The sequence below is a fragment of the Melitaea cinxia genome, chromosome 30 (genome assembly GCF_905220565.1).
Source record: "Melitaea cinxia chromosome 30, ilMelCinx1.1, whole genome shotgun sequence".
NCBI lineage: Eukaryota > Metazoa > Arthropoda > Insecta > Lepidoptera > Nymphalidae > Melitaea > Melitaea cinxia.
The window spans coordinates 2,829,981-2,856,842 of record NC_059423.1 but is presented as its reverse complement, the minus strand read 5'-3'; the positions used below and the strand labels follow the sequence as shown (position 1 = coordinate 2,856,842).

General features: G+C 33.5%; 1 protein-coding gene across 1 annotated transcript in view; it reads right to left on the bottom strand.

Moving 5' to 3' along the window:
* Positions 1 to 3,693: 3,693 nt before the first annotated feature.
* Positions 3,694 to 26,862, bottom strand: part of LOC123668095 (fatty acyl-CoA reductase wat-like) — a gene marked incomplete at its 5' end in the record, with an annotated part of 36,473 nt that continues 13,304 nt past the window's right edge. Inside the window, 12 exons of the mRNA XM_045601888.1 lie at positions 3,694 to 3,850; positions 4,098 to 4,225; positions 5,592 to 5,721; positions 6,227 to 6,346; positions 7,108 to 7,230; positions 7,750 to 7,873; positions 8,691 to 8,768; positions 9,240 to 9,349; positions 10,051 to 10,196; positions 10,933 to 11,058; positions 13,454 to 13,576; positions 19,898 to 20,028. Coding sequence (XP_045457844.1) covers positions 3,763 to 3,850; positions 4,098 to 4,225; positions 5,592 to 5,721; positions 6,227 to 6,346; positions 7,108 to 7,230; positions 7,750 to 7,873; positions 8,691 to 8,768; positions 9,240 to 9,349; positions 10,051 to 10,196; positions 10,933 to 11,058; positions 13,454 to 13,576; positions 19,898 to 20,028 — 1,427 coding nt within the window. The remainder of the gene's footprint in view (positions 3,851 to 4,097; positions 4,226 to 5,591; positions 5,722 to 6,226; positions 6,347 to 7,107; positions 7,231 to 7,749; positions 7,874 to 8,690; positions 8,769 to 9,239; positions 9,350 to 10,050; positions 10,197 to 10,932; positions 11,059 to 13,453; positions 13,577 to 19,897; positions 20,029 to 26,862) is intronic.

Genomic DNA, 26,862 nt, shown 5'->3' with positions numbered 1-26,862 from the left:
CGTGGAATAGTGACTACATGTTCAACGTGATTCTTTAAAATAGTATAACTTTTTTATTTATGAACCTATTGATATGAAACAAACATTAAATGTTAAGCTAAGCTTGCACAATGTACTAGTAACAACTGCATCTAAATCGGATAAGCCGTTTCTGAGATTAGCGTGCACAAACGCACAGACAAACAGACAAAAGTTCAGAGAATGATTGTTTTGGGTGCTATTTGCGTTGACAAAGATCCCAATAATATTTTTTTCTCATATATATCAAATGTTCAGACAGCGATCCACAGTCCAGCGATTACATTTTTATTATAATTATGTATTAATTAATCATTTATTTATTTAACATTAACACCAACAAGACATATACTGACAAGAACAGAAAAATAATGAATTTTTACAAAAATATTAATCATTGCAAAAATACTTAGCAATAAATGACAAATTTACTATAATTGAAATTTATTACTGGAATGATAATTTATTGAAAACATTGCTTTTAGGTAGTACCACATTTCCTGACAGAAAAAAAAAACAAGATATAAGCTGCTATACGCACATTAAGCTGACGTATATCTACGTGCTAATTAATACAAATCCGAATGTAATCTATACGTTCGACTAAGTTCGGACTATTTTTCGATGAGTTACAAGTTTATTAAAATATTTTTTTGAGTAATGATTCGAAAGGTAATTTTTCAATAAATTTTGTTACGTTTTTATCTTATTTCTTTACATGAAATAAATATTGTTAAATGGAAACTTAAAGCTAAGGTATGAAATAGAAAGATGTCTATGTGTGTAATATGTCACATTAAAAAATAGTATGTACCTCTATTATGCACAAACAGATAAATTGAGGTAGGACACAGCAATAACTCCAGTTAAATTATAATTGTAATATAGGTATCCTCATTCCTGAGGTAAAAAAATTATAAAACATAATATATGTATTTTGAATAAATGAAATAAACAAAAACTTATTCAATAATTGTATTATACAAATTCAAAGCTCTATGGAGAAATATTGTGTTATTTATTGTGTACTGTACACAAAAATATGACACGGTACATGAATAACACAATATTTCCCGTATAAAATAAATTAATCCATTCATACACAGTATAAGATAATAATTATTACTTTACATAGGTACAGTACAAGATAATAATTATTACTTTACATAGGTACAGTATAAGATAATAATTATTATTTTTAGAAACTGATTCGCTAGCCCGGTTTAATTATATTTGCAATGTAATTTAGATATATCGCAGAAGAATTATCCAACGGGATTGTGAAGGAATAAGCAAGTTGGTCTTCATGGTGTTTGTGGTGTCGGCAGTAACTATATTTTATACGTGTTCTAACAAATAGTAACATCCGATACAATGTATTAATGAATGATTAAAAAATATATACAAAATAAATCCTTTAAACGAGGGAATAACATCTTTAACCGAGCAATTTTTGTACATATATAATCTCAATCTTGGCTTACGGCTCCAGTTAGCTAAGATTCATTTTTAGAAAATGTCGTTTTATCATTGTTTTCTTACAATGAAAAACTGCTACAATATCATTACAGTACTAAGATTAAATTCACCATCCCTTATAAGGTTATAATAGCTCAGGTGGGAAATCGGGCTATCCAGAATTTAGATGACCAAGCTTCGAGTTCAGATGTGTCCAGTCAGATTACTTTTTATTTCTTATTTTTATCTAACATATCGAGCAAACCTCGCTCATCCAGGTACAAAATTTTTTGTTTTAGTTTATGTAGTCTCATACAGTTTATTTATTTTAAAAATAAAAACAATTGCAAGTTCTGAAAAAGAAAACCACGAAACATTAAGTACCAAATGTACGTTAAGTAGGTACATTAAATACAAAATGAATATCTAGAAACACATATAATACGCGAAACATAAATTTTGTTTGATATATAGGCGCATATAATATTTTATTTCTTATATGTATAACAAACTTAAATATTATTTTATGAATTTCAACAATAATGAAATAAAATTAAATAATAAAATGAGAGAGATATAAACCAGTTATTCGGACAGTACTCTTTTGAGTTCGCCATTATAATTTCGGAATACATTATATTAGCTAATGTTCGAATTAAGGGTTGAAGTACATTGATGTTCGTACCTACAGCTTTATAATCCAATAACAGGCGCTGTTGCCGCTTTTATCAATCCCAGCGCGTCAAGTTGAAGATCACTTGCACGGAGCGGCAACGTCGTAGAGGTATCGATAAAAATTTCGTTAATTCGTGATATTGGAGGTATAACGATACCGATAACGATCAGTATCGTTAAAATTCTATTTAACAGTAAAATTAAACGTTAAAAAACGTTTTCGTTACCGAATTACCGTTAAAGTTTTTTCTGTTAAAATTAACGCTATTTACCGGTACTTTATAATGGTAATTGGTAACGGTAACAAGCCCTGGTTATACCCCCTTTTCCCTCCTTATTTTGAGGTAAATAGGAAAAATAAAAAATACTACAATTTTAAAAAATGCACTTTATTACACATTTTTTGAGAAATAAACGTTCTTAAGAATTATTTTTAAAATCCCATTTTGTTTTTTTTACACAAGTCTACGATAAGTACATAATATTTTTACACGAACTTAATTAAACCTGTACAATTAAAACTATATAATGAAAGGCTAATATTTAAATACCTCCCTTCAACCTAAATATTTTACAGAATAAAATAAAAAATATTAAATATTCATTTCTTTTGCTATGTATTCCGATATAAAAATCATGCATACTGGCCAGTAATGACACCATAAGTCTAATAACGTCATAGCAATACAAACATGGCGTCGATTCTAGGTGTCATTGTAGCGAGTCTGACTGCCCAATTAAAAATTGTGGAATACCTAAATATTACTATAATGTGTATAATTTCTTGTTTTTCGTGTCCGTTTACGATAAAATATTGTATGTAATTTTTAAAATATTATTCTACACTAACCTAACCATATATGTATATCTTTTTGGTAACGAAGATACAAATAAAACTTCTGAAACCAAGGTTTGAAATTTAATTTATGTATTTGCAAAGTCCCGTTATTACAATTTGTAAAGTGACGATTCAAAAGATCAGAAAACTACTTGTATAAAGAAAATTTTGATTTAACTGTGACAAAACCAAAACATGATGATATGATGATGATGATGATGAAACCAAAACATCATGATATTATACGAATCAAAGAAATAACATTGAGCAAAATATTATACTAAGCCTAGATCTGTACAATTTCATCTTTCCTCGATTATTTAATACGACTGTATCAATCCTGATAGATACAAAACTTTACTTCCAAAATCGTATACTGCTCAACTTTACATTGAATATTTGAAATAAAGTATGAATTACTTTAAGATGATAAAGTATCGCAAAAATAATCATAAACATATTTGTAATTGCAATTCTGCCTATATACAAAATCTTTCCGTATTACGTAGGTATGTACCTACTTGGTGCTTCATTTGGTTTTCTCGCTTTTGCGACACATCAATTAGAAAATAACAGATTATAAATAAAAAATAACAGATATTTACTAAAGAAAAATAAAATTTTATTTATTTTTTGGTGCTCTATAAAACATCGGGTTCAAATTTATTTTACGTTAAATACCCGTTTTATATTTAAAATTGTAAAATAAATGCCCACATGAAAAAATGGCTACACCCTGCTTGATAACAGTGGACAATTTTTATCTTACATTTCTAAAAAATTCGTGTAAATATAGACCAGAGAGAGTAGATCACGAAAACTAAGAAAACGATTCGAACTATCTGGTGGAGATAGTACAATCTGAAACAAAAATGTAATATTAAATTAATCAGCATTGGTAACCAGTAACTTCTTGAAAAATGATTATTAAATACCGCTTCAGTGGGGATCAAACCTGCATCTCCGACTGACCGTGTCGGTGCTCTAGCCAATTAAGCTATGGAACGATGTACCCGTTAGATCGAAATTCCTGATATGATGATTTTTATATTCGGTCTCAAGCGACCGTATAAACAATACGAATAACGTAAACATGAAAAACCATTACCTTTTCCATTTAATCTTGGCTTGCGGTATCGTGTCATCGCCATCCTTGAAGAGGTAGCGCCGGATACCCGAGAGATAGTCGTAGAAGTAGTCCTTCCAATCGACGTCACTCATACTGAATGGGAAAATCTAAAAACATGAAAATTTTAATCCTATAGTCATTATAGCAGACATTTTTGTGAGCCTTATTTTACAATTCAATTTGATAAAAAATACTGGTCCTCAGTGTTTCATATGATAGTCTTGTTCCAATATCATTATTGTCTTACAGATTGCTGTAGATTGATTTCTTAAATTATTCCAACAAAATCTCACGTCTCCCTCAGTAGAGTCTCACGTTTGTCTTTATGGTCTAAGATTCCACTGCAAATTAGTACATGCATGGCTACGAAGAGGTGCGGCCAGGTGCACAACGGCAACCGTGATTTTTCAGAATCTTTATATTTATTGCCGTGATGTAGACGATATTTTATTTAAAATACAAGTGAACGTACTTTTTTAACAAAAATCAATTAACAAAAATGTAATTAAAAACATTAGCTACATTTTGATAAGTAACCTTGTCGATATATATTCTCCTAATAATAAATATACATAAAAATTTGGTTTTTAGCAAAACTCGATGCATGCACTAATTTGCAGTGAGATCTCGTACCATTAGTGTCGTGTTTGTCTCAACAATGTTGTATTTGAATGTTTCACATGAAGGCTTCACACATTTATCTACACAGCTTAAAGATTGTGTTATGATAGTCTTTTGTCGGTCACGATAATGTCATTTGTCAGACAACGTCTCATGTTTGTCTCAATACAGCTTCCAATTTGTCTTATATCAGTATTTCTACTTTATGTGTGTGTGTGTGTGTGTTTGTGTTTGTGTGTGTGTGTGTGTGTTTGTGTGTGTACTAATAATATGTAGCCTATCTTACCGTTGTCATGTTATCTCAATACCCTCTCAAGATTGTCTTATGCTTGTCTAACGTCTCAGAATAAACTAAAGTCCGTCATATGTTTCATTTTTGTACATCCGTGAGTCCACTTTATGCCAGTTTTTTGTCTCCTTACAGGACATTCTCAGATTTATTTTATTATACACTCATGTCTGTTTCAGTGAAGTCTCAAAATTTTCTTATAAAAGCCTCGCATTTATCTTAGTTAAGTTCAAAAGAAAATCGTCACTATTTTATGTCTATTTCATCACATTTTGTCATTATTCTGCTATCATTATGTATTTTCCTATTTGTTAGTAGGAAGGATTAGTAAGAATCCCATTCTTTCAGGATGTCACTGAATGTTAGATTGTACAGTTAGAGTTTAGCATAGGAGCTCCTTATATTGTAATAAGGTTCTAGACTACCTTTTTGTACTGTCCTCTTTGATGTAGTTTAGATACAGCTAAATTTCCACCAATATACGCCGTTGCAGTGTTGCTTTGTTAGGAAAAGTTAGTTAAACTTGATAAAAATGATAGAATATTAAAATAAATTTTATTTACCTGTTTGTCCAGATCGGATGTCTTCTCCCACAGTTCTCTTGTCCGTCGATTGCAGAACTCTATATCTCTCGTGCAGAAGTACTTCAGTACTGATGAGAATTTGTGTATTTTCCTGTATACCTTTAACATTCTGAAAATATAATCTAATATTAACTAAATGCATAGCTCTAGTAAAAAAATAAAATCAGTTAGTTCTCGCAACTAAAAACTGAAGCGCAAATACAGATCAAATAGAAGAAATTAAATCTCGTCTATAGTTCTAAATTTTTCATAAGTCCTGAGAAAAATATACCAATAATCAGGCATAGTTCTTGAAATTTAGATTTTTAAAAGGCATGTGCAAAAGAACTATGGAAAAGAAGACAGAAAGTCAGGGAAACTGTCAATAATAATAAAAAATAAAGTGTTTGAAAGTGAATTAATGTTATTTAAAATTACTGAGAATATAATTTCGTGAGTTAACACAAAAGATAAATTCAACACAAAAGAAATTGGCAAATTGTTATTTAGTCGTAAACGTAGAATTCAACTGATGCAGAATATCAATGAGAAATCCGATTGTTTTTAAATTAGTATGTGCGTGACATTAATAAAAAAAAATTGGTCAAGAGTTACGTGTTAAAATTTGTACATACTTTGGTTTTTTTCCAATGCATATAGCTAATCCGTCAACCATCGCAGCTGGTAGCAAATGTAAGAAAAATCTGTATATATAGTGAAGAAACGCTGACTTCGTCAGTGTTAAAGAGGCATACCTGAAAATATGTTAAAACCCTTAAATATATATAAACCTTATCTTTTTTTAGACTTTCGTGGTCACTAACAAGATGGTTTTTATGATAACTCTTCATTACCATTTTTATTGTAGGTCATTTTAAGTTCTGAATATTTTAACACTATTGCAAGCGCTCTTCCCATGAAAATCATGGTAATTCAAATTTTCAATACAAATATATAACAAATACGATATGATGATGATGATGATATAAATGCTAGTAGGAACTCATCTTAGGCCTATCCCATCAATAACATCTACATGTGTAAAATGAACGCCTAGTTCAGTATTGAATAATGCGCCGCAATTAAAATTACCGAAAAAGAATCCAGATCTAATGCGTGCCAAGTTTTATGTTCATTCAAGATTTGAGTCAGCTATTTTCTACTTATAGGTTCATAGTTATATTTGTTAGGTTGTGTATTTTTTGTTTGTACCAGACTTATACTATTAGGTTGATATATTTGGTGTCTGGACTTGGGTTTCTGATTTAAATAAATTACTTTTGACCATCTGATTGTTAGGATGCCCCCCGTTAAGACTTTTCGCAGCGATAAATTTAGCATGTCTCTTCCCAAGGTCTGAGAGGTCGAGTTGTTTAGGCGTGAAAGAGTAACAGATAGACTCACTTCAGACAGAGCTACTTTTCATTTCCAATTTTAATATGGATTTTGTGGTTGAGTATACAGGCAGATCCGTGACATTTCGATGAGTAAAACTACTAACTATTAAAAATCTTACCATACAGCGTTTGAAAAAGGATGGTTATCGATCCTCGAAAGGTTGAGGTGCATAAACTCGCCCCATGTTATTCTATTCTCCACTGAACTTACGTAGTTGAAAATCGGTGGTTCTGATAACGTGCTGGAAATAATATCCATATTATTATACAAAATGTTTGTTTTTTTTTAAATATTTTTGTATGACGGGTTGCATACTAGCATTACTAGCATACGATACGCCTGATGATAATCGGAACCCGTGCTTCACTGGTATATTTGGCGCATTGGCATCTCTAACCCCGACCTTCACCAGGTGCTCTGAGCCCTACCCGAACAGGAACGCAGCACTACTTGGAAGCAGTATTATTTGTCTGTGATCTTCTGTAAGGTTGAGGTATTTCCCCAGTCGGGCTCCAAAATTGCAAGCAAGATATTTCCCGCTGTACCCCACCTCAATAATACGCTGATCATCTCAACATACCTAATCGTTTTTTAACTTTATTTTATGATGGAAAATCGATGAAGATTGAAGATTAAATATAATACATTACACTAAGGCTTTTCAAACTAGATCAATTATTATTCAAATACAACGCCAGTATAACTATGAAGGATGCTTACTTCAGTGTTTTTAAGTCATTTAGTGTTAATTAAATATTACCCCTTCGTATATTCCTTATGGACATCATAAGCGGCTACCATCAAGCAATTGACCACTATGTCAACGGGTACAATTTCAGCGGTTACAGACGCGTCACACTCCATTGTTCGTAGCATCCCTGTTACTGAAAACATAAATAATTATTAAACTTTTCTGTCTGTCAAAGAAATATATAAATAAGCGTGGCACAATAAATAGAAATATTTAAATATCTAAAGAATACTTTTACATTATTCAATGTTTAACATATAGAAACATATTTATCTATATTTTTAACACTAAAAGAAAGCAAATCAGGAGATTGTTGCACCTCATATTAAGGGAGTTCTAGGTACGTTGTCGACATTAAGGGACAAATCGACACTTGAAATATATAGATTTGCTATATAGCTTTGAGAAAACCAAAAAAGCAAAAATAGTTCTTGCTATATACATGGTTACGGCATTAAATAATATAGCCCCCCCCCCCCCCTCTTCCCGTGGGTATCGTAAGAGGCGACTAAGGTAACACAGTTCCACTACCACCTAAGAACTTAAAAAGCCGACCGACGGCACAGCCTGTGCCTTTCAAAGCCAGCAGTTAAATGGATAACCATCCACCTGCTGGCTTACATAATAATATATACATAATAACCATCCAACACAGGCCGAAGACGGGCAGAAGCGTCATCGGTGCGACAAAACCAGCCTGCGGTCACCAACCCGCCATTCCAGCGTGGTGACTATCGGCAAAACACATAAGCTCACACCATTTTTGGCGCGAATTTGTGGAGGCCTATGTCCAGCAGTGGACTGCGATAGGCTGAAGTGATGATGATGATGATGATGATGATGACATATTTATAGGAAGTTACAGAAGCTATGAGATTGTGGAGAAAATTTAAAACCTTATTAAGAAGCATAAAGTATTTCAAGAATGAAGAGTTTGTATAACTACTAACCAGTTCCAACTGCAACTCCAGTGGGTCCGTACATGTTGTCCAACCAACACTTTAAAGGTTCTTTTGCTGTTGATGACACTATAAAAAGACAAATCATATCAAATTAAAAACAACTTGTTAGGAACTGGCAAGAGACGCAAATATTAAATCTACATACATATTACATACTATTTCTATTACTCAATAGAAGCAGTAGCTTAAGTTCAATTGTAAACTTTCATTGTGCTATATAATAAAAGCTCAAAGTTTTTACTTCAAAGGTTGAATTGTATGACATATTTAAGATATACAAAACGTTTCAGCCTGTATTATCCCACTGCTGGGCATAGGCCTCTTTCCCCATGTAGAAGAAGGATCAGAGCTTAATATATCACGCTGCCCTACTGCAGGTTGGCGGATATATTCCCTATTATGAATAATAATCGCTATCAAGTGTATATGAAAACAATTATGATCGACATCTTAACGTACTCTCTGAGACACGTTGGGGAGACCCCGCAAGGCCAGACACCCTGACCGGACATGACATGTTCACATATAATTACTTACCGATGGCAGGTCTAAATATTGCTAATGGCACGCTTCCTGAATTCCGTCTAAGTTCTTCTTCCGCCAGCGCCTTGCTAAATGTATAGGTATTAGGACGGTTGCTCAAAATGCTGCAAAATAAATCATAAATAATTTTTAATTTACTTACTACTTGATAGTCAATTTCATTAAGAACATACAGTTTTATGAATTGGTAAAAGTTATTGTTATAAAGACTAGCAGTAAATAGTTTCTTTATTCAGTGTATTGCCTCAAAAAACGAAAGCTGAACATACTAGTTAGCACTTTTCCTCTAGGTACCACACCGAGTTGACATGAACAGAAGCAGCCTGTAAATATACCAGTGTGTTGCAAAATCTTTTTAGCGTATATCAAAGAAGGTTTAGACCATGCTCCTACGGCTATGAGATGTTTATATAACATCAGTGGGAAAAGCTGCAAGGAGAAATAAGAAACCCCTCGGGAAATGTCTTCATTTCTTTGGACAACTCCTTCGTATCTATCTCAAAAACAACTTTGTGGTCCCTTTGGTAGTAATTGTTAAAAGCGATATTGATTCTTTCCCCATGTAGGAGAAGTATCAGAGCTTAATCCACCACGCTGCTCCAATGCAAGTTGGCGGATATATTCCCTACTATGAGTAACGATCGCTATCAGGTGTACATGATAACAACCGGGACCGATAGCTTAACGTGCTCTCCGAGGCACAGTTCGGAGACCCACAAGGAGTGCACAAACTGATATTAATTACTTAAAGATTATTGACATTACGTCCCTTTGTACTTTAAAACATCACTAATAAAAGACTTACACAGGCAGCATATTATTGATCTGTTCGTCTGTCAGTTTGTCGATCATCTGCTGTAGTTTCTCGCAGTCCATCTCGCATGGGTAGAACTTCTCTTCGATGCGTGTCAGGTGTGAGTTGGAGTACGCCGTCGATATATGCATGAAAGCCTGGAAGTTATTTTATTTCTTTATTTTATTTAAGAACTTTTATAAGCAAGTACATGCCAATACTATCGTAAGGGGTCGTCCATTACGCACGTGAGGTCAAGGGAAGGGGGAGTGGTTCGAAAAAACTTGAATATACATATTTATCTATGACCTCTTCATATCTCGTGTCTTGAATAAAGCCAGGAAATGGAGGCCTCACAAGATGGTTATCAATTAAGATACAGATCATGATCCGATCTGAACATAAATTTATCTTATTTTCTAAATATTCTGAATATATGTTAACTAGTATTCTCTTGTGATTATCCGTTTATTTATCCTAATTATATTTCTCTTTAAACATCGATAACTGTAACAAAAATATTGTTAACTATAAATCTATAAAATAAATCATGAAAGTAATTATATAAAATTGATAAATAAATAATTTATTGTCACAAAAAATTGAAAAAAAAAAAGATTGGTGACATAATTTGTGACAAAACCAGGTGTTTCAGCATAATCTGACATGAAATCATGACCTTCATGAAGAGCTATTTTTCAGACCCAACCTACTCTGCATACCTTTCGGATGGTTTATAGGTCTGTGCCTGCAGTGTTTGTTTGTGCGTGTTTTTTATGTGTTTGTGTGTGCATGACTCACTTAGCACTGATTCACTAAGCTCAGAGCACATGCATATAGAGCCCATGATATAAGGCTAAATCATCATCATCATCGTCTTTGCATGTTTATTACCTTCAAGCCCTTCATGTCTTTGGCCATCTGCAACAAATATAAGGGTGCTTGCACGTTGGTGATTAGGGCTGCTCTGAGGTGTTCATCGAACTTCACCGTGGCTGCGGAGTGGAATATCACGTTTACCTGTAAATATGAGGTGTAAATTGTATATTTAATTGTGCCTCAAGAAACTACTTCATAAGGCAAATTTACATATACAATACGTGCATTTTAAGAAAAAATCTCCTGAGTGCAAACGGAATTCGGTGTTGCTCTTCGGTATGTCGAGCATCGTAGTGATGCAAAATCGCCTAGAACGTGAGGGAAAAGGAAAAAATATGGAAACAAGAACGCAGGTATGCGGGATAATTAGGACTTTGGAGTACTCTATAAAGAGTCGTTAGGATGTGCGTATCACGACGAAGGTGGTTCGCTTTCGTTCCTAGATTTGACCAGGACTGTTTTGATTTCAGGTTATAGTCCTGGAACGGGACCATGTTTCATGCGCACTGACCTGACCGGAGCGTGCTTGTCGTAAAGTCAGTTCAGCAGTTAAGGAGTTTACCGCGATATCAATGTCACTTAACATCAATATTGCTGTCAAGCCGATGTTATTAACTAAGTTATCATTTATATATAGCTTATTACTCGGTGCAGGATTACATAGTTGATAAAGATGTGTGGACTCAGTGACGCTGTATTTCATGCAACATGTTTCTAATTTTGTACTAAAACACAGTTTATATATTATTTTCAAAGGAGTAACTGCGGAGTTTCTTTCCGATTCTTCTCTGCAGAATCTACATTCCGAATCAGTGGTAGCTTCACTTTTACAAAAATATTAATTTATTTTTAAAGTTTTAATTTGTAAAATGACGATTCGAAAGTGCTCTTGGAGCCTATTTGAATAAAGCTATTTTTGATTTTGATTTTGATTTTACAAATGATAATTACTATTGATATAAATTATTTACTTATACGGGTTTCATTATTAGGTATCTGAAAAAAATAGGTCTAATTAAGAATCCAAATGATGATTCGTTATCCCAACAGTTGGATATAAGACCCCAACATTAATAATTATAATTACGTAGTGAAAATGCCTAAATTACGCGCTTTTCTTTATATTGATTGAATTACCTTTCATGTTTAAGATTTCAATAACTGTATATATGAACGATTCGAAAGTTAACGGTTCGTTGACAAAACGTTCGGATTTATAAATATAGGAACCGGATAATATATTCATAAATATCCAGACTCTTAGGTACAATTAAGTCAAATATAATACCTACATTTGCTATTTTCATATTAATTAACGCCTTATGAAAGTAAGATATTAATTTTCTTACCATGTTTTATAAGTGCATTAAAAGTAGTTTAATTGAATCATTACATAAGATATATATTTTTTTAATACAACTAGGTCGGCAAACAAGCGTACAGCTCACCTGATGGTAAGCGATTACCGTAGCTTATAGACACCTGCAACACCAGAAGCATTGCAAGCGCGTTGTCGACCCAATCCCCAATCCCCCCCAGGAGCTCTGGTCACCTTACTCACCAACAGGAACACAGCCCTGCTTGAAAAGAGTATTATTTAGCTGTGATCTTCTGTAAGGTCGAGGTATTATTAATTTAGTATTATATTTTGAGTAGGAAAATTCCTGCTGTGCCCTACCTCAGTTAAGAGATATCAAAATTTTTAAGTATGTAAAACGAATAATAACAATGGAAAGAATTTTCTTATAAGAGCTTTTGATAAAGTAAAATGTCAGTTTACAGATATTAATTTTTTTATCTCGAAAGTAATTTACTAGTTTCTAGCATGACCATCAATTTTGTTACCTCTGCAAAATATGAGTCGTTCGCCATTAATGCTATGTTATCACATGAGTGTCAACTATACCAATATTATAAGCTACATGTGAACAAATAATTTGTGATGCCTGAAGAAGATCTAATATAAGATTTAAACGTCGCATGAATTTACAATTGGTATTTTGATTGGCACCTTATGTCCACTTCCCTGAGAACTCCAATAATATAAATAATGATTGGACGCAATGACAAATAATGAAAATTATAAGCTAAGGTTTTGAACGTGCTGATCTCAGGAACAGCTGGTTGGAATTGATAATTTATTTATGTGTTTGATAGTCCATTTAACGAGAAAGGCCATAGGCTATATAATATTTTAGTTGATTTATTTTTCTCAACTCTCATTCATCTCATTCAAATATATCCGCCAACCCGCATTGGAGCAGCGTGGTGGATTAAGCTCTGATCCTTCTCCTACATGAAGAAAGAGGCCTATGCTCAGTAATGAGATATTACAGGCAGAAGCGATTTTTCTCAAATTAACCAAAATCAAAATCAAAAACAGCTTTATTCAAATAGGCTCCAAGCGCACTTTCGAATCGTCATTTTACAAATTAGAACTTTAAAAATTATTATATTTGTAGAAGTAAAGCTACCACCAATTCGGAATGTAACGCGGATGAAACCACAGGCTACAGTTAGTTTAATATAAAAATACCTTTTCGATGATTGTCTGTCTATCAGTGATCGTAAGCCCCAGACCGGCCGCTTCACAGTCCGCCGGGATGGCGACGATTTTGTGTCTAAACTTTGGTACTTCTTCTTTTAGGCGGTCGAAAACCTGGAAAGGAGATTTTGTTTAAAAATAAATCTTGATGTAAATTTAAAAAAATCACGTCACAACCGGTCACCAACCCGCTTGCCCAGCGTGGTGACTATGGGCAAAACACATGAGTTCGCGCATTTTTGGCGCGAACTTGTGGAGGCCTATGTCCAGCAGTGGACTGCAATAGGCTGGAATGATGAAATTTAAAAAATAATAATATCCTTCGTGTATGTGTCTTTTGTCATTTCACTACCTATATAATAAATAAAAATGTAAGAATTGATTACTCAGTTGCTCATTTTTACAAGATAATTAATCATTTTTATTGAAGAAAAATGTGACACATTGAATCTATTTTATAGAAAAAATAGTATATAAATCTCCCCAGTATATAAGTCCTCGTGTGACCATGGTTGCTGTAAAGTATCCAAAACGTCGGGCATTTAAAAAACTTAATAAATCGCGATAAAATCCGAAAAAGTTGTTTCATTGCAATATATAAATCAGTTTAAAATAGGAGAAAAACGCTAGTTTAATATGTAACCTGTGGACGATAACAAAGAATCATGATAACAAATAACTAAACTTATTTGGTCATCAAATAAAAAATAATTAGAACAACAACTTAACATTGCAAGATAAAGCACAAAGGGCAGTCACATCACTGAAAAGCTATTTCTTTTGTGACCTTGAGGCAGAGGAAAGAGTAATTAATAATTTTAATATTAAAGATTTGAATATTATTTTAATATTAAATGTTTGAATATTATTTATTTCGTTAAATAGTGACAACAATAATAAAATTTATAATCCGATCCTTCTCCTATACGGAGAAAGAGGGCTTTGCCCAGCTGTGGGATGTTACAGGCTGAATCGTGATACTATGTAATATATATATCTTCTAATATATAAAATTCTCGTGTCATGGTGTTAAGCATTGAACTCCTCCGAAACGGCTCGACCGATTTTAATAAAATTTTGTGGGCATATCGGGTAGGTCTGAGAATCTGCTAACATCTATTTTCATCCTCCTAAGTTACAACGGGGGGGGGTTTGAGGAAGTTACTAACATATATGGCAAAACAACGTTTGCGCGGTCAGCTAGTATATATATATATATATATATATATATATATATATATATTTGTGATTAATTTATTTTTTTAACTATTTAATTCATGTAATTGTACATATTATTTCAACAACATAAGTGCATATATTGACGATAGCTCAGCGTAATATAATATCAAAATAAATGATACCTTTTTAGAATAAATAGAAGTACACTCATTTATTTATAAAATATAAATCAATATTGATGTATCATGCTCTGTATTTATTTAAAAAAAAAATTATGTGGTGTCATGGGAGACTAGGTAGGATCCTTCGGATAGTATAGAAGCAACACAATTAAAATTTTGTTGATCGGTTTTCAATTAAGTACATAAATGTATTAAGGAAATTTAGTATTTTAGATAGTAACAAATACCGTAAAATAAATCAAACAAAATAATAATAACAATAATAATATTTCAAACCATTAAGTGAAATAAAAAAACGTGCCTTTATTTATTTTTGTCGACAGTATAAAATTACATAAATAATTTAAAAAAAAGTGTCCTAGTAATATTTTAGTTTTACAAACGTCTTATTATACAGTCGTGTGACTGATATTACGTCACTTCCGTTACATATTTATCTTACGGTTTTAGTATCACATTTTTTTCAGTTCGGTCGCCCAGCCAAATGTCAAGCCTGCCGTAAGGAACTTCGTTCCAAAAAAAATATTATTAATAATTACATTGTAGGTACATATGTGATGACAGAAAAAAATCTAAACTATTAAAGTTGACTATTATTGAGAATGTTTAATGCTACATAATTGTTTGACCGCAAACGAAAAAAAAACCGACTTTAATTTAGTATATAGACACAAATAAAATACATAAACTATAACTAACCAACCCAATAATTGTGTTTGCTCGCAAACGAAAAAAAACTGACTTCAATTACATCGACAAGTAATACAACGTAGATCGACGATAAAATAGTCAAGCAACTACGCGTTATCAAAGATTACTCAAAAAGTACTTATTAGATCTCGATAAAATTTATATGTGACCACATAATAAACATCAGCTTTCGATTAAATTAAAAATTATCAAAATCGGTACACCCAGTAAAAAGTTATTACGAATTTTCGAGAGTTTCCCTCGATTTCTCTAGGATCCCATCATCAGATCCTGGTTTCCTTATCACGGTACCAAACTAGGGATATCCCCTTTCCAACAAAAAAAGAATTATCAAAATCGGTACATCCAGTAGAAAGTTATGCGGTATAATAATACAACGTAGGTCGGCAAAAAAAGCGTCAAGTAAAAACGCATTATTAGATATAACTCGAAAAGTAGTTGTTAGATCGCAAATAAATTTAAATGGGACCAATTGGCACACACCATCTTTCGATTAAAACAAAATTTGTCGAAATCGGTCTACGCGGTCAAAAGTTCTGATGTAACATACATAAAAATAAAAAAAAAAAAAAACAGTCGAATTGAGAACCTCCTCCTTTTTTGGAAGTCGGTTAAAAACTATCTACTTGTTAAAACCCTTTCATGAGGTAATACATAAAAAGTACAATTTAATTTGGAGAGTAAACGGTAAATAAATATTTAATTTATGATATGTAACATAACAAAAGAACATACAAGAATGTAAGCAATCATGCAGGTGGACAAGTTTTCGCAGAACTGAAAGACAAACAGTCATCTAGGCCAAGGTGATGTTTACATTATTTCAGAATTACTTCTTTTTGAGGTCAAGGGTTATTTATATAACACAGAAATTAAAATTGACATACAAATATCTACTTGACACCCATTATATTTTTATACCAATTAGAATGGAAAATAAACGTAAAATCAACCCGATGCAAATTGTTACCCCCTATTCCCGCTAACGACATTGTAACTGTTTTTAGTCTATGGATGCTTCAGAGCCGTATTTTAAGATTCAACACCCCGGTCCGGTATGGGGACAAATATAGCAAAACGTTTGCGGGATCAGCTAGTAATTAATTATATTATTTATACAAACTCTTTATCTACTATGAATAAAATCAAATGTCATAATACAAAGCAGATCTTGAGAACGTTTGTAGTCACAATAAACGATAATTTAATGTCATAATTTTAATACAAGTGTTCACTTCATGTCACAATTTACCGTACTTATTCAAATGAATCGATCGACAACTTAATATCATTCAAATAATGAACAAGCTAAACTTTAAGATGTTTGATGCAAACAATTAAATATTACGTATTAATCTTAATAAATAATAAAAATAAAAAAGAAACAATTATGCAACATATTTACGATGCAAAATCTAAAAATCTGTTTATTTTATTCTTATTTATTTTAATGATAGATAAATACTGCGTACGATTTATTTTTGTGTTACCCACACATGAGGTAATTCTAAACAATTTTTAGTATCATATCAAAAATCGACCGTTCCAGCGGGAATCGAATCTGCATCTCCGGCTGACCGTGTCGCTGCTTTAGCCAAATAAGTTATGGAATGATTTACATGCTAGATCGACATTTTTTATGTAATGATTTTATATTCGGTTCTAAGCGACCGCGGCTCTGAAGAACTCACTATAGACGGTATTTTGATATGATATTAAAAATGGTTTATATAAATACTTTATAAAAAATCATACTCGTATATAAAGTTAAATTCAAACGTACTAAATAAGTTATTTAGTACATTTGAATTGTTATTATACAATAAGATAATTATTATGTTTACGTTATGCCAACAAAGTGGAAATTTTTTGAGGATAATTGAAAGAAACTTAATTTTTACGCTTTTAACATTATCAGTATTCGTTTTAAGTTATAATAATAATAATAATAATAATAATAATCGCCATGTCCGTAAACTGTTAACAGCGTACCGAATACACCATCCTCGATCGTCTGTGATGAGATTATACATCCCACGAAAATGTGGGGGTCGTGGCTTTTTAAACGCTAAAAATCTCCACAATCGTGAGGTGTGTAATCTCAGAGGGTATTTTTTAAATATGAAAAACGATATGCACATGGACGTTGTTGCAGTTGATAGGGGCTTTACTCCGCTGTCCTTAGGCAAAGAGAAATGGCGTAAGCCTATAGTAATGCGTACCGTTGACCGCGTGGCCGTATGGAAGAGCAAGGAATTACATGGCCGGTTCTACAAAGTTCTGACAGACCCAGATGTAGACCAGCCCAGCTCTATATCCTGGTTACAACACGGGAACCTCTTCGGAGAAACCGAAGGTTTTGTCTGTGCAATTATGGACGAAGTTATTAAGACGAATAACTACCGGAAACATATCATGAAAGATGGAATTCCAGACATATGCCGAGCTTGCCATAAGCCTGGAGAATCCATTAGACATATTGTTTCCGGTTGTAGTCATCTTGCTAACGGTGAGTACTTGCATAGACATAACCAAGTAGCCAGGATTATACACCAACAACTTGCAATTCGGTACGGCCTCGTTGAAAATGAGTTGCCTTATTATAGGTATAGCCCAACGCCATTTCTTGAGAATGGTCGTGCATTGCTCTACTGGGATCGATCTATTGTCACTGACAGGTTTATTGCAGCCAATAAACCTGATATAGTGCTAGTAGACCGATCAGCGCGCCGAGCAATTATTGTTGACATTACAGTTCCACATGACGATAATCTCGTAAAGGCCGAAAAAGAAAAATTAAGTAAATATTTAGACCTTGCCCACGAGATTACCGGCATGTGGAATGTAGACTCAACAATAATTGTTCCTATTGTTGTATCGGTTAATGGTCTATTAGCGAAGAGTTTCGACCAACACCTTAAGAAACTCTCACTTGACTGTTGGATCAAGGATCAGATACAAAAGGCAGTGTTGCTTGAAACGGCCCGCATTGTGAGGAGGTTCCTCAGCCTGGAACCTTAACTACCGGTGGCCTGGGCCTCAACCTGCCATCGGAGGACTACTATTTTTATATTTTTAAATATTTTTATTTGTCTTTTTTATAAATATATTTAAAAATGTAATCATAAGAAAATATACTGAATAAAAGAAATAATAATAATAATAATAATAATAATAATAATAATAATAACGTGGACAGTAAGGCCTCCGTGCAGTGGCTGCGATTCGGCGACCTCTTTGGAGAAACCGAAGGTTTTGTCTGTGCAATACAAGATCAGGTGGTCAAGACGAACAACTACCGAAAGCACGTCCTGAAGGATGGCACTCCCGACTTCTGTCGAGCCTGTCGTCATCCCGGTGAGTCACTCAGGCATGTGCTTTCGGGTTGTTCCGTGCTTGCTAATACTGAGTACTTGCACAGACACAACCAAGTGGCCAAGATTCTCCACCAAGAGCTTGCTCTTATGTACGGTCTTCTGGAAAAGAGGATGCCGTATTACCAATACTCACCGGTGCCAGTACTCGAACGCGACGGAGTCCGGCTCTACTGGGACCTGCCTATCGCCACAGACAGGACGATACTGGCGAACAAGCCTGATATCGTGGTGATGGACAGGGCACGGTCGAGGGTATTTTTAGTGGACATCACCGTCCCGCATGACGAGAACCTCGTGAAAGCCGAGACTGAGAAAAAACGTAAATATCTGGATCTGGCGCACGAGATTGTCGACATGTGGGGTGTGGGGTCTGCTGAAATAATCCCTATCGTAATATCTGCCAACGGTTTGATCCCGGTTAGCCTCGCTCACCATCTGAGGCAACTGGGGATCCGGGACGGTTCGCTCGCAGCCAGGATGCAGAAGGCGGTGTTACTTGACTCGGCTAGGATTGTCCGCCGGTTTCTCAGCCTACAGCCCTAACCCCCGGCCGTTTGATCTCCCTGCCGGGGCGTATTCCTCCACCCGCTTATATTTATATATGTAAGTATAAGTAAATTTACTATATTATTTATATAAGTAGTTATTATAATATATCTATCTATTATTTATTGGGCGGGCGGAGTGAAATTCAGTACAATAATAATAATACACTTTATTGTACACCAAAAACAGTAATGATACATATCAAAAAAAAAAAAATATTGACAATATATTCATTAGGTACAAAGGGCGGCCTTATCGCTAAAAAGCGATCTCTTCCAGGCAACCTTAGGGCAAAGGAAATGGTCTAGTCTCAGCATAAGTGTACAAGTTACAACAAATTTATTATAAATATATATAAGTTATGTTTTTTTTGTTCATTTTTAGTTATGTTTTGATAACTAAAAACGTATGAATCAAGTTAGTTAATATGAGAAACTTACCGGATCTTCAAACATTTCTTCGATTCTCGTATAGATGTCCTTTCCTCGCTTCTGCCTGATCAGAATATATATATTCTCCACGCCAGGACAGCATCTCAGAAGTTTCTCCATGAGAATCTTACCGAGAAACCCTAAAACAAATAAAAATAGATTTAAGTGCGTGTAATTAGTGCTTGTTTTTTAGATAGCAGCTGACTGATTTACAAATAATCTTTCTTACAAATAATATTTGCAATATATATATACAAATTAACCCCAAGGTTCAAAGTAATTGAATTCCCAACCTTACAGCGTGATGGTCTGCTAACTATTTAATTTTATTTATTTATTTGTTTACACATTATTAAAAGCTTAACCAAGTGCTTTTAACTGCACCAATGATGATAAGAACATTTTCAACTATCTTCATAAAGCCCAACCCAAATTTGTATGTCTATGATTTACGGCCAACTAAATAAAATTAGCTGTTGCGGCTCAAGGATTTTTCTTTTCCTCAGTCGTTTGCCGCTGCTGCCGCATCGATATTTTGTTTGAAAATGACCAGTTAACTTTGTGAAAATTAAAGATGGTTCAAGAATCAAGGTTGGTAATGTTTTGATAAAAGTTATAAGCAATAAAAATAATCGCAGTTGGATTTTTTCCCGTTTTGGGGCTCCAGACACACAAGCACAAACGCCCAGACCACGACAAACATCTCTATGGCCTATACAAATATCTGTCGTGAGCGGGGATCGAAACTGCTACCGCCAGCGCAACAGCCAATGCTCACAGCAGCCGCTGCACTAACACATCATTAATTTTTGTTTATTAAAATTTATATTAAAAAATAGTGGCTCTTAAGCGAAAACAAAAACCCACTTCAATATACATCAAGAAGTAATAAAAGGTAGGTAGTCGAAAAAACAATAAATTAAATACGTATTGTTAGGCAAAACTCAAAAAAGTAATCGTTAGATTGCGTTCAAACAAAAATAAGATCACATGACAGGCCAGCTTACGATTAAAAAAGAATCACATCAATCGGTACACCTAGTAATTAGTTTTGAGGACAGACATAAAAAATAGAGTCGAATAGAGAACCACCTCCGTTTTTTTAAGTCGGTTAAAAGTAGGATTACATTTTAAGTCACTGAGCAGTCATTCGATGAACCTGGGAACTGTATTCGACCGTTACATTTAAATGTTTTTGTCCTTAAGATCTTTTGGCATTACGAAGATATTGTGAGGTTAACGAAACAACACAGGGCAACGTTCACGTTGGTTCTACGAGAAGTAACTCTCGTATGTTCAACGTTTTTAGAGTTTACTCAATAATTAAGAATCGATTTTCATATAAGGCCTCCGGTATGAAAAAAATATGAGGAAAAAATCTACTGAACGAATGATTTCGTTACGTTTCTCGTAACCGAATTGGGTTCCGGTAGATAGAGTTATTGAATTCGTTTATATTCGTTTATTAAACCTTTTCTTAGACTAGTAAGCCTTTTTGTGCCTATTTAGACCTTGTCGTGCGTCGGAACTGACACACACTTTTTTTATTTATATAGATATATATTTTTCAAGGTTTAATTCCAATTTCTAAAGAGAAAGATTTTATATTTATAATTGTGTTGTTTTATTACGGATACTTTGTTACAATATGCTGTTCATAAAATAGCATTTTAAACTAAGAAAGTGATACCATATACTGACTAGGGGAGCGAGGGGCTTGTTGTAACAGGGGAAAGTAGTAACAGGCTCTTTTCACTAGGATCTTAAACTTTATCAACGCATTTCTTTGACTCGATTTAACCTATAAACCGCGTTGCATCATGTTGCCATAGCCAGTGTCCCGCCAGTCGGCGCAGTGAGCGAAATTGTGCACGCGCATCATTTTTGCCAAGTAATATGAAATTGTACTGTCGTAAAATTTTGGTTTGCATTATTAATATCGACTAATTTCAGACTTTCTATATCTTATTTAGATACAAATTTATCTATCTTTGATAATGTGTAACAGTTTTTAAGGTTGCTAAATCTTAATATATATAAATCTTGTATCACAATGTTTGTCCTCAATGGACTCCTAAACTACTTAACCGATTTTAGTCAAATTTGCACACCGTGTGCAGTTTGATCCAACTTAAAAGATAGGCTATATTTTATTTTGATATATTATGTTATTATTATATTTCAGAAAAAAATAAGGTGATACGAAGTACGCCAGGTCAGCTAGTTGTTTAAATAGTTATGTTGATAAATGTTAAAAATCATACCATGGGGTTAGTTGTAACAAAAACCCGGGGCTAGTTGTAACAAAATTCCAGGCTTGATGTAACGTGTTACAATATGCCCTAAGATATGTTCTTCTAGAATGAGGGTGTATAAAAGAAAGTCAGAGCGGGCAACACAAAGCCAAGAAGTGTACGAGTTAGCGGCAGCTGAAGTTTTAGAAAAAAATGCAGTATTCGGAAAACTAGTCAGACTTTCGGATTATGTCACGTCTCTCTTTATAGATACATATTGTCTGGTATGTGGTGAAGCTTACACAGATTCAAATAAAGAAGATTGGGTAGAGTGTATCATTTGTAAGATGTGGGCACATGTAGGATGTGTTACAGGAGACACTATTTCTTTTATTTGTATTAATTGTTGCTCCGATGAAGACTGAATTTAATTATAATGAAACCTACCAAATGTTGATTCTTATATGTATAAGTACAATACTTTGTTAGATAGATATTAAAAAGAGATAATTACGAAGCATACCTTACATATAAATAATTTAATTACTTACTGTGATATAAAAGTGCAATGATGATTATAAGTAGTGTTTAAGTACATACAAGTAGTTAATTATATATATTAAGTACAAGTACAATTTTTAGGCATTGATTACTTAAAAGTCTATTTGAGTTGATTTTTGACAAGAATTACATAATACCTACTTTAAAAAGGTGTCAATTTTGTTAAAAATAAACAAAGAATAAATGATTACAGATATTAGTGTCGTTTTTTGTTGTCGTTACTACTTGTCCCGGTAGATATTACAACTTGCCCCAAACACGAGGTAAGTTGTATCACCGCACTTCTTCTAGAAAATAATTGATTGTAAAATAATGACTAATAGTTATGGTATTATTTTTACAGCATCCATCCATCTTTATTTAGTAGCAATATAATCAATAGATTTCAAGATATATTAGTTTTCATGAAAAATGTTACAACAAGCCCCTCGCTCCCCTACTTAGATATCAATTTTGTCATTCAAGTGTAATAGGTACATATAAATTTTGCCCTCATCTAAGAAGTTATTGCAATATCTCCATAAAATACGAAGATAATTACTAGTATAAGTATTGCGAAAACGATTTCCAAAAGAGTTACGTGATCAATAACAAAATAACTTGGCTTACAAAATAATTATGTTAGAAAAGTGTATTTCTTTTTTATCACTTTTTATCTCCACTCGATGGTAAGCAGCACGAAGTATTACGATGAGACCGAACGGTACAGGCTTTTCCGCAATAATGATTGTACACAATAATAAAACCAGATCTTAGTTCTCTTTTCTGCCACTGGCTGCGCTAGAATTTAGGACGTAGCGACATTGTTTTCACAATGAGGGGATTTTTCTCTTTTCAGGGGAAATTAGGGTCCAGGGGGAAATAAAAAGAGGAAGACATGAACAGGGGAAATCGAGGGAAATCATGGGTAAGGCTAGTGTTACTGTATAAAAGAAATAGTGGCGATACCTGCAGGTTTTATATATTTCTAGTCAAGCTATAAATAAGAATTCGAAATGTTGAATTATACTTTCTTTTTTTTTTGGTATTGCGGGCACCCATTTACGGGTGTTATCCAGTCAGTGTCTTCTGATATATGTAATCTCCTTTGCAAAAATAGAAATGGAAAAAGATAAAATTTTGTCGACAATGAACAATGATCCCTTGCCAACTACGTTTCAAAATACACCCCATACCGTTTATGAAGATCTTGCCGCTGAGCTCCATGAACGTACTCTGAGATCAAAGAATATTGTCGTTGTCGGCATTCCGGAAGATACAATCTCGGATGTATTGAAAATGAAAGAACAAGACAAACAAAAACTTCTAAATATCCTGCACACTAGGTATAAGCCCCGATTCCCCTCAACCAATTAAAATATACCGTTTGGGAAAACAAATCTCCGGAAAATCTAGACCCATAAAAGTTTGCTTCGAATCTGAGAGCACAGTTAAATATTTATTGCGTAATAAGACAAAGATAAAGAACGAAAATTTACGTATATACTCAGATCAAACACTACTACAAAAACAGTATATGAGCGCCTTGCGTGAGCAGCTGGCAATGCGCACGGATAAAGGAGAAACTAATTTAACAATTAAATATATAGGCGTATATAAAGGCGTTCCGAAAATCATAACAGGGTCCTCAAAAAACTGAGAAAAACAAATCAACACAATAGTAAAATAAGTAATTCACAACTAAACGATAATAATAATATTACCTACCAATTGGCAAATAATTACCAGAATATTGTTACAAGCTCTTCGTCCCTTAAATGTTTTTACGCAAATGTGCGAAGCTTACATACTTCAGGAAAGCTCGAAGAACTAACTTGCATTCTGAAATACATACCGGTCGATTTTGCTGCTAACAGAAACCTAGAATATGAAGCACAATCAATACAAATACCCAATTATACGCATGTCTTTAACATCCGATCTGGTGGTACGGGAGGTGGTACACCACCTCACCTCACCATCAATCTTTATACATAAAAATTTTACCTTTGACGTAACTGAATCGCTTTACAATGACAGAAATAACTACCTGTGGATCTATATTAACAAACTAGCTCTAAATATATGATTGGTATATAGACCACCTGATACAAACGTAAATGACTTCTTGGATAGATTCTCAACATGTCTCGAACAGCGAAAGCGATGTGTCGTCTTTGGTGATTTCAATATCAACCTGCTCTCTAATGACTCCCGAGCAATGGAGTATCAAAACGGCATAAGGGAATGAGGATACATTTTATTGAATAAAATTGATGTAGAACATTGTACGCGAGAGACGAACACAACTAAAACGATCATAGACCATATCTGCTCGAACGAGAAAGAACACCCATTTCAATTTTGTTTAATTGAATCTAGTATGTCGGATCATAAACAAATTTATTTTGAATTAAAAAAGCGTATAGTTGTGCCAAAGCCAAAAATACAATACGAAGCAGTTAACTATACATCTCTTTACTCTGATATGTCGCAAAAAAAAATTCACTAACGAAAATCATGTTTTCTCTAATCTGGATGCCCGGTTAGGCATTCCTTATATATTCCTTTATATATATTATAATAAATTAATCATTCAAAATCAAGAAACCATTCAGACAACTTTTTTCACACCGAATAGCTTACTTATAAAAATAAATATATTTAAAATGATATAAAGTAAAAAAAAAAACTTATTAAATTAATAAAAACTAAAATATTATCCATGGGAACAAATTCAATGATAACAAATCATTTGCACAATAAACACGCGATCGCAATCACAACGAAATCAAGAACGACTTTATTCAAGTGCACTTTAAAAGCACTTTTGGATCGTCAATACTGTATTTGGTCCAAATAAAAAGATTTACATTTGTACTTAAATGTAGTTACAAAGCAATTTCACAGTAATTATAATTAGGATGCCTCTGCGTTATGCAAATGCAAATTACATGAGGGTTTAATTATTAACGCTAATTAATTTGAAGCTACAATCGACTTTAGATGTTACCTACTTATTAATAATTGTGTTTGCTCGCAAACGAAAAAAACCGACTTCAATTACATCGACGAGTAATACAACGTTGGTCGACGAAAAAAGCATCAAGTAAAAACGCATTATTAGATATAACTCGAAAAGTAGTTGTTAGATCTCAAATAAATTTAAATAGGACCAATTGACGCACAACACCTTTCGATAAAAAAAAAAACTGTCGAAATCGGTCCACACGGGCAAAAGTTCTGATGTAACATACATAAAAAATACAGTCGAATTGAGAACCTCCTCCTTTTTTGGAAGTCTGTTAAAAAAAACTATAAATTATTATAAATCAGTATATATAATTATACTAGCTTTTACCCGCGGCTTCGCTCGCATTTAATTTTTTTAATAAAAAGTATCCTATGTTACTTCTGGTACCTCCGAGAATATACGTACAAAGTTTCATGATGATCAGTTAAGTAGTTTTCGCGTGAAAGCGTAGCAAACAAATTAATTGAATTAGAGCCATCTAATTAGTGGGGATGATGTGTCACAATAGTATACTATATACAATAAAAAAATAAAATAATTCGTTAAATTGTAAAATCTTAATATGTACGATTTTATTTTTGTGTTACCCACACATTAGGAATTCTAAATATTTTTGAATATCATATCAAAAATTGACCGCTCTAGCTGGGATCGAACCCGCGTCTCCGACTGACCGTGTCGGCGCTCTAGCCAATTAAGCTATGCAACGATGTACCCGCTAGATCGAAATTTTTGATATGATGATTTTTATATTCGGTTTAAGCGAACCGTGGCATGGGTTGTAGAATCTTTTTTTTCAACCCTAAAATAGTATATATATATATATATATATATATATATATATATATATATATATATATATATATACTAGCTGTGCCCGCGGCTTCGCCCGCGTTTAAATCAGTGAGTCACAAAGTTTTCCCGGCAAACTTCCAGTGAAACTCAAAATCTCATCAAAATCGGCTTAGTCGTTCCGTAAACCTTCCTCTTGAAGCACTCTCTCTATTGGTAAAACCGCATAAAAAGCCGTTCAGTAAATTTTGAGGGAATCGATCACATACACTTTTGGGGACTTATTGTTATAATACACTAAATGTTGCCCGCAACTACGTTCGCGTGGTTATGAAGATATGCATTACTATAAAGATGTTTAAGCAAATTATTTT